Here is an 8,902-nt window from a genome sequence, read left to right as displayed (position 1 = left end):
AAGCATCACAGGTGTTGCTGGTTCATTGGGTGATGAAGGGACACACGGTTACACTGCTCCATAATCAGCAGACTTCCCAAACTGGTCAGAAATTGCACCACCCTCTTATTTATGGGCCCTCATTTTACGGAGTAGCCAAATCCGATTTGCGGCCGCGGTGCATGTGGAAGAGAATATGAGCATCAATAAAGTGGCTATGAAGCACTGTAAGGCGTCTCCAAAAGGAAATGTATAACATCAAGTGGTGTTTATGCATTTCTCCTATGCTCATTGAGTACAACGTGATTTCCCAATTCTGTTGTTTCGGATTTGCCTCCGGATAATCTTTCTTGTTTTTTACCTAAACATAAGCCTCTCGTCCACCTCGTCATCTTACGTGTTATGTAGATCATTGCGCGGGTTTCGTTATCTTTTGCCATTTCGCCTCCAATCGGTGTGGGATTTGGAAGCTCGTCAGGCATTAACAGTTCCTAAACCGGTGTATAGAAAAAAGTTAACTTTGGTTTGGTTTTTGTCAGTTAGAGTTAGGCCGAGAGCAATAATCGCTGGACAGAGCTGATGGAGTAATCCGGGGTGTGGACTAGACTAGAGCGAGGTGTGCCCGAATCCCCAACAGCGACACCGGTGAGTCTCTACAGTTTCACTGTCCACCATGTTTCTGATATTCCCGTTACCGCTTATCCGCTTTGCTAATCCCCCACTTCATCATCATCACATTCGTCTTTTCTGACCTGGCCAAAATCCCAACAGCCCAAGGTCGCGAGGCCGCAGCGGTGGTTTAGGCTTTAGCTTACTATGACCGGCTGGATGTCCCAAACTCTGCTGCTTCATCAGATTTTATGTTTTGGCTCCTCGTTTTTCACCGTTAAACCTTTTTCGTCACATGTCAGGCAAGGATCCAGTTGTTTTTCCTTCCCTCGCCTTGTTTTTTGCCCGCCGCTCTCAAATCCTAACGAACAGACTGCTCGATATTCTCTCCAAAAACGTATGGTAAATTTGCTTCCCTGCCCGTGCCATATTGGTGGTGACCACACCTACTTCGGATAGTACCCAACCCCTGTGACACTCTTTTCCTTACCCCACGCGCGCCCACAATCCCCGCCAGTCATGCTTTTATTCCGACGGTAACATTATGATCATGCCTAGCGGTGAACCGCCAACAAGTTGAGAATAAACATTACTAATATTCCCTTTAAAGGAGAGAAGTATCGGAAAACCGAAGTGAATCAGATCAATTCACGGTATGAAGTAGGGTGAAGCTAAGCCGCATTTGCCGGTAAGCCCACTCTGTTGTGACGCCCTACTTCCCTCTACAATTGCTTGAGCCGACACACGCTTGTTCGGCTTTGCAATTTTTTGCTCTTGTACGTTGTGAGCCGTGGTGTTTCGACCATATGAGAAACGAAAACTTCCAAAATCGGCGCAATCCAGGTGCTAATATGCCTTGTGATCAAAGGGTCTACGTTTAGTGACGCACATTCATTCAGAGGCAAATGCATTCCAGAGGTACAACAACAAATGTCAATAACCTTAAGCAATAAATCACTGTAAGAGGCTATGTTGAAATACCGAAATTACCTCCGGGATTGCAAGCTCCGCAACCGAGATGTGTAACAACCTGTGACTAAGTGGCTGTCAGAAGAAATCGAAAATTTCGTTCAATTGCTTCCAGTGGTTGTGCGCTGCTGACGCCCGAATGGCCTATCCTTAGATGCACTCCCGAAATTTCTCTGACACAATTGTATCAACAAGGACAGTCTAACTTTAAGCGATTGGCTGTATTTATTCGAAACCCCGATATTTTGCAAAACAATAGCTGTTATGCGGAATTTTTACGCGTATTAGATGCCTGATTTAACGCAAAAATCATGTTTTTATTGGATGCCATTGTCCAGCTTGATGTCTCAATGAAGACAATGAATCTTTTGCGGAAAGGTTGGTTTCTTCATGTGCTTTCTTCTGTATGGGATTTGAAAATATTCTGAAAGAATAAGTAGACAACAACTACGTCGTTTTTGTTCGCACAAACAAAAACAGAGCACTCATTCGTGGCTCATATAGGGAAACGTTTCCTATCGTTGATGCAGGCCTCCCAACAGACAATACCCATAAATTCATCGCGGCTGGCAAGTTTGGTGGTTTTATCGTGACATTTGGCAAGCGCCATATTAAGTGTCCGGCGAGCTTCTAGTTTCACTGATACACTTACTTCATTGTGCGACAGAAAGTACTAATGGGTTTATGAGCGGAACAAAGACGGTACAGAGAATGGGCGGGAAAATGTGGGCGTACGACGAAATATAAGCAAGACACCACACGGTGCGGCGGTCACGGTACCGTTATTGCAGAGTCAAACCTGAGTTCGTGGACAGCCCTGTAGATAAATTTCTTTGGAGAGCAAAGCTAAGGGACAATAAGGGTCGGTGATATTCTTATGTATATTGGAGGCTCTGAGTGGCTGTCTAGATGGGCTCCAAGATGGTAGTATCTAAAATGGGGAGGTGTCAAAAAGGTCTACTGTAGAGCGCTAGGATAGACGTTAGACTGGCCCGAAATATCAGGAAACTATGAGTGATTGTGATTTTTAGCTACTGTAGTGTGTCGACATTGCCAAATTTCAAAACCATAGTCGACATTCAAGTGGGGATAGGTGAGCGTGACGATATGTGACCAGTGTGAACGGGTGTGGTAATATGTGATAGTGCAGAACGTGCATTAGCTCTTGAGGTCTGTGATGGTCGTGTAATCACCCATTAAGCTGGACAGCAATGGCAAGGATGATTGTACGGTTCTCAAACCGTATATAAAGCAAACGTGCTTTCGGGGTTAGCTCGTTTGACCAGGCGGATACCTGCTAGGCTTTCGCAGAGCTACGAATATCACGCATTCGAGTGTGCTAGGGCAAAACGCTTTTTGGGAAGCTATCACAGACCTTTTCTAGTAACGCCCATTCAGGAAACAAATGAGGGAGATGCAAAGGACCACAAGTTACCAGTTAGTGCTTACGGTTAACAAGAGCGTACCGACCGGGAATAGAAATGGCTTTCTGATATAACCGGCTGCGCGAAAAGAGGTGACAACTGATTTTAGGGGTTGTGTGAGTCTAGGGATATAGTAGGTCAAAGCATGTGGATAAAAACTCGAGTTGTTTGGTCGTTCTACATGACTGCAATATGAACCAGCCTTAATATAACACGGTTACGACATTAGAAAAGGGCAAAGGCTTTTTAAAACGAATCTCGTCAGGGGCGTCACACCGCCTGCATTTAGCTAGTTTCTTTTCTCTGGAAATCAGGCTATGATTTATGTTTTGGATTCATGGCAGGATTTCGAAGGGCACAACCAGGGCTCACTTAAGCCAATGGCACAAGCGCTCGACAAAAGCCTTATCTTTTTTTAATTTTCTTTATAAACCTTTGACATTGTTGATAAGTTAATGGTTCTAATTAGGAATTTGTTACCGCCGCCTACAGCGGAGTTTGGCACTAAGGGAATCTGAGAGAGGGCATCTGTGGTATGTAAAATAAAGTTATCTGAGCGTGTTCAAGGTCGATCAGCGTGCGTTGACGCTGGAATCGAAAGAGCGTATTTGTTGTGTAAAGTTGGTCTGGATCCGTGGCAGGAGGTGGAACATGGGGCTCATCACGCGGTATTGCGGTTTCTTGGGAGGGGAACGTAGTTAAAGTGGGAATCGTGGACCATGAAGTCTTTTGCACTGTCACATCCATGGGGTGCGAAAGCCGAGTACACGATACAGGAAGAGGTGGTGTATGTTAATGGATGGGTGGCTTTCAAAAGTGCTGACCATTTTGGACAAATGCGAGAGTGAGAACAAGGCTTATTGAGGGGATGCGGGATGCTGAATCATAGTCCATCAACAGCTAAGAAGACAGGCGGGAGTGGGGACATTGTAGCGGTGGATGTTATTTAGATGTGTGTTAAAAAATATGTGTTCTGAGGCCATGGGGTAGAGTAGAACTTGCAGTTTTCTGTTGAATCATCATCAGAGACAGTTAGGTCGCATCAGGAGTGGCTCTCTCAGTCGCTTAAGTATTCGGATATCTCAGGCATGTCGGTGAAATTAGAGACGGGTGACACCTAAGGCCCTAACCCATGTAACAGGCCTGGAATCGGGTCTCCGGCTTACTAAAAATAGGAAGCGGCTTTCAAAGTGCTATGCATCTGAGATGTGGAAGCTTTTTCAGCACTAACTAAAGGCAAAATGTCACGAAAGTGTCGGATTACAACGAATGTACAGAAAGTGGTAATCGGCATTCAAGGAAAGAACTCCCGTTTGGTTAGATTAACGCTTCGGCTCTCTATGACGTGATGCCAAGTTATGATGAGAACACTGGGGCCATTAATTTCCTGACCATTCAAGGCTAGTGCCTATGGGCTTTTTCCCCATGCACCATCTCTGATTGAACTGATCGCAGTGCTCCGGGGATGGGCGACCCTTTCTCTTACTTTCACTATCCCTCCCGAATCATGATGCTGCACAACTCAAGTAGCGAATTTCAGATAGACTTGCGCATCGTTTTTGGAGGCTTTTTCCTCATCTGCCCTTAAACGTTTGCTGGCCTTTACCACAGCATCCTTCAAAACTGCTCAGCGAATGTCCCGACGTGCTAGCCACCTGGTGTTTTTCTCTTTCTGGCGTTAACGAATACTTGCTGACTTATTTACTTACAAACCAACTCAACCCAACCCAACATGATTTCCTCCCCCTCAGCTTCCATCTAAAGGATCTTAGATGTTTACCCTCCAAGGTCCCTTCCGGAAAAAACATGCATTAGGTACTGGCCCTGCGAGCGAGGCCTGGGGGTTTAAGAATCATTAACCGGGTAGTTTTATGGCCTCAAGGGGAAGTTAACTTCCCAACTTCGCTTTGGTGCACTTTTAGCCCAATTTCAAATCCACAAAGGAATCATGCTAGTTCGGTACCCAGACCACGGTTATTCGTAATCTTTGTTGATCCTCCTTGTGCTCCACTCCCAGCATTTTACGCTAGCGACCTGGGGATGCGGTGCGCTGATCCTTAACTTTACATCAGGTCGTCGAATCCTCGCACCTCTTTCACACGAACCTCGGGAACACTCACATGTGTACACACGAAAAATGTCTCCCTCCATAAGGAACAGCGCTTTGTTTTCACAATTACCTGCCACAACACGCTGAGTGCGCGTTACTGGCGATCTCCACATATAATGGCCCATTATCCCTCTGGGATGGCGATTAAACTGATCAACTTCCTCTGTGGAACTCCACAAAATGGAGGAGTTCAGCATCGCCATACCGCGTCTCTATCTGGTCAATACAGCCCCTACAGAATGCTGTGTTTCTGAATGACCTCTCTGGGCAGAGTTGACTTTAATATGCTCGAAAGTTAGCATGACAGAAAAACAAAAATGCTCGTAAACTGGGGAGACCTCACAGGCCCGAAAAGCTCCCACAAGTACACCTCTTCGAGATTTTACATTATATATATGTAGCCCCTCACACTGAGGCCTATGACCATTTACTCTTTCTTTCAGCGCTGACCCAGAGGGAAGCGACCTTATTCTTTCCAAATGTAATTGACAGTTTTTCTTCTACGTGGTCACTTACACCGGATCAGAGTCCAAGACGAGAGGGTTTTTATGCCTCCTGATTGCCTCTGGGCGCGCTACCGGCCGTTTTCCGCTTAAAATTGTCTTTTATCCAGCCATGACCCTGACTGCCACATTCCCGAACCCACGCTGGGTTTCAAATGTTCCCAAGTGTATCGGTACCCCTAGTCCAACCAAGTCCCACTGCCCCAAACGGCAGTCTTATTACGTTCCCATCGTTTTCATATGCGTGACCGAAATCTGCGGACAGATTAGGTAAATTGCAGAGCCGAATCCACAAACCCTCTGCTTTGTGCAAATCTGCTAAGCATTTTGAACCTGAGTTTCAGTTTTCAGATGCAATATTACCACGAACACATTTTTGAGTGAGATGCCTAAATGCAATCCCCATTCATCCAAAATAATCTGTTGCTGCAGCGCACACAGATCTCCGAAATGAAAAAGTGAGTGACGACTGGCCTCACCGTGAGGTTCTGGCATCTGAACTTAATTGAGCTCACTTGAGAAAATAAAGAAAATCGGGCAGAAATTTCGCTAGAGGTCAAAGCGTGACCAACTCCAAATGTAAGGCCAATTCTGCTTCCCTAATTTAACCTACATTTAAAAGCAATCGGATTAAGCCTAGAGAATGACATGGAATCCAGCTAACTGGGTTGAAATTGAAACAATCTCACAGCGTTCCCTCCATCTGTCCTGCGTTGCTGGTTCCCAATCCGACCAATCAGGGACGGATACCCTAGGAACGTATCCCGACTGATATGGGTTCTTGGCGTGTTTCCTGGGTTCGCCGATTACCTATGCTGAGCGAGCTCATTCTGTGTGCCGCCCGTAGATCGGGTGGTCGGTTTATTCCACAGCGGCAATGGATTCACATATCCTCGGTCTTCAGTAGACCTGAAATGCCTCAACTGCCTCATATTCTTAAGCAAAACCAAATACCAGAGGCTGATCGTCGCCGCATTGAACAAGAGGTGCAGGAAATGACCAAGGTAACCCAAACAGCTTGTTAATTAATTGTACCAGGACTGGGTTCCCCATGGGATGCATGAAACGGATAAAAACGAGGATATTTATCGCTTCAAATTTTTGACCTTCATGTCGTACTCAGTGTTCACGGCTGGTGTTTTCCTACTGTTATGGTACACTCCTGATCGCGGGTGGGTCGTCGTTCCCTATCTTGATCACGTTTTGAAGACAAGTTTGAAATTATATAATCTAAGTCTGGCGTTTAATATCTCACGCTTGACGTCTTTGCGGAGCAACAATACGTGGACAGTACTAGATGTTCGAAAAGTACCCGATTTGAATGATTTTCTCGTGGTGCTAGACTGGTCACTGTCATTTAAGGATAAGCTTGACATCTCGCTCACCTCTGAAAATACAAAAAGCTTATTGTGTCCACAAACATCCGAGGTATGCCCTGTTGGGCAAGCCTATCGCGGTCGAAAACACCTGGGAAATCTCAAGGTGGGATGCCTCAAATTCCCGTCCTCGATCTGGCTAGGTTCTCGTTTACCGGTTCTCACCCCCTCTACACCTTCCATGTCACGCAGCCAAAATAATGTCTTGGTGAACCCAACGTATCTGTTACATGGTCTTGTGACAATCAATCACCAGTATTCTCATCTGGTGTTGCTGTTAATTGCAACTTCCAGCGTCCGTACTTTCTCTCATTAAGGGGTAGGCATCTCTTGCTTGGACTTTGTTTTCCATTTCTGTACCTGCGAAACACGCAAGACCTCACTTCAATCGTCGTCCCTAACTTCGTCAAGGACGAAGTTGGATGTATCATATTTCACTCTTCGGGTATCTGGTCATCTTGATATAATGGCTCGTGGGACCCATGACGTGCAGTTGCACCCAGCTCCAGGACTTAAAGCTCCTGGATTCCGGTGAACAGTCATCTTTATGCCGTACGATTGTGTGGTTCAATTAGGTTCGATTCATGTCGGTGCGATAACGGTTTCTATTTGTTGTGTCACCATACGTCCCGGAAGACTGCAGCTATGAAACTGAAAAAGTTGGATTTCATGGGGATCCGCCATGGCTATTTGGGTCAGCAAGAAGGATTATTATCATTCTGGCCATTGACGTGAACTCCCAACGTGAGTGACTAAGCCTGGAAGGAACACAGTTATGTGGTAGGTTGAGAGTCGATGTTCGATGCACACATAATGAATACGGAATTCGTCCGTTGCGTGCTGGCTCGTCTGTTCCTGGTCAGTACGAACTTCCAGCCTAAGCGCTCACACCGAGTAACTTGGAAACCATCAAATGCAAATCAGTCATTGACTCCATTGGGTCACGTGACCTTTGGCTACCGATGTCACTTTTCCCTTAGATCACCTGAATGAATGTCTGGAGGTGCAAGCACCTCGGAGGTACTCAGTCAGTTAGCATCATTTCCCTTCCCAATCTTCTTTGCGATAGTAAAGCGTCAACCTTGAACACTTACGTGCCATCGACGATGGTCACGATGTGAGCAATATCTTCTTTCCGCTTCTAAGCACCACCCTCATCTTTATCCGACGAATGAGTTTGGAATAGTTGTATTCGTTTTTTCACTGATAGCAAATATCCAAACGACGCCGAGGCGAATTTGAAAATACGTTCAGAAGCACCAAGTCTCGCAAACTCTAAATTAGTCTTCCGCTTTCACATCCGATGGCTTGCAACTGTTTTGTGCGTGTTTTCGAATAAAGAACACGTCATTTTCATTTTGTGCCGCTATCGTGATACGATGAAGGTCTCGTGACTGTCGTCCTTTCAGGATGAGAACGTTCCGGTCATCCTGGTGAAGGGCGGGGGATGTGGCGGAAGCAAACGGGCTGGAGGTCGTCAGTATAGGCTGACGGCTCTGAAAATCGTCTTCATGGGTTGGGCGAAGGTGTCACTGGGTGCTGCTAAGAGGGGCCCCGAGGAGTTGGTTTGAACCACCGCGAAGGAAGCCCTTGTCGTGGAGTTCAGCTCCGACCGATCATCAGAAGGCTACGAAGTGGTTCAATGCGGCCAGGTTAGAAGCAGGCGGCGACTTGGTGGTATTTCTGGTGAATCTGCATGAATCCCTGGATCGCACTGTACCCTTCTTGGATGAAATATCATCATCATCATCATCGCATGAATCCCTCGCCCTGTACCCTTCTTGGATGAAATATCATCATCATCATCATCATCGACAGCATGACAGTGTTCAACACAGACGCTTCCTTCACGTACAACCATGATTCATTTGAAAGCCTTATTGTGAAGAAAAGAGTAAAGGTGGATGGGGAAGGGACTTAGTGCTAGCTTAC

The 8,902-nt window shown here is 46.1% G+C and overlaps 1 protein-coding gene across 1 annotated transcript in view; it reads left to right on the top strand.

Moving 5' to 3' along the window:
- Positions 1-6,367: 6,367 nt before the first annotated feature.
- T265_03152 (hypothetical protein) overlaps positions 6,368-8,902 on the top strand; it is a gene marked incomplete at both ends in the record, with an annotated part of 12,488 nt that continues 9,953 nt past the window's right edge. Inside the window, 2 exons of the mRNA XM_009167565.1 lie at positions 6,368-6,598; positions 6,633-6,766. Of these exons, the coding sequence (XP_009165829.1) occupies positions 6,368-6,598; positions 6,633-6,766 (365 nt within the window). The remainder of the gene's footprint in view (positions 6,599-6,632; positions 6,767-8,902) is intronic.

This window comes from Opisthorchis viverrini (genome assembly GCF_000715545.1).
Source record: "Opisthorchis viverrini unplaced genomic scaffold opera_v5_43, whole genome shotgun sequence".
In the NCBI taxonomy this organism is placed as follows: domain Eukaryota; kingdom Metazoa; phylum Platyhelminthes; class Trematoda; order Opisthorchiida; family Opisthorchiidae; genus Opisthorchis; species Opisthorchis viverrini.
This window is presented reverse-complemented; position numbering and strand designations above follow the sequence as displayed.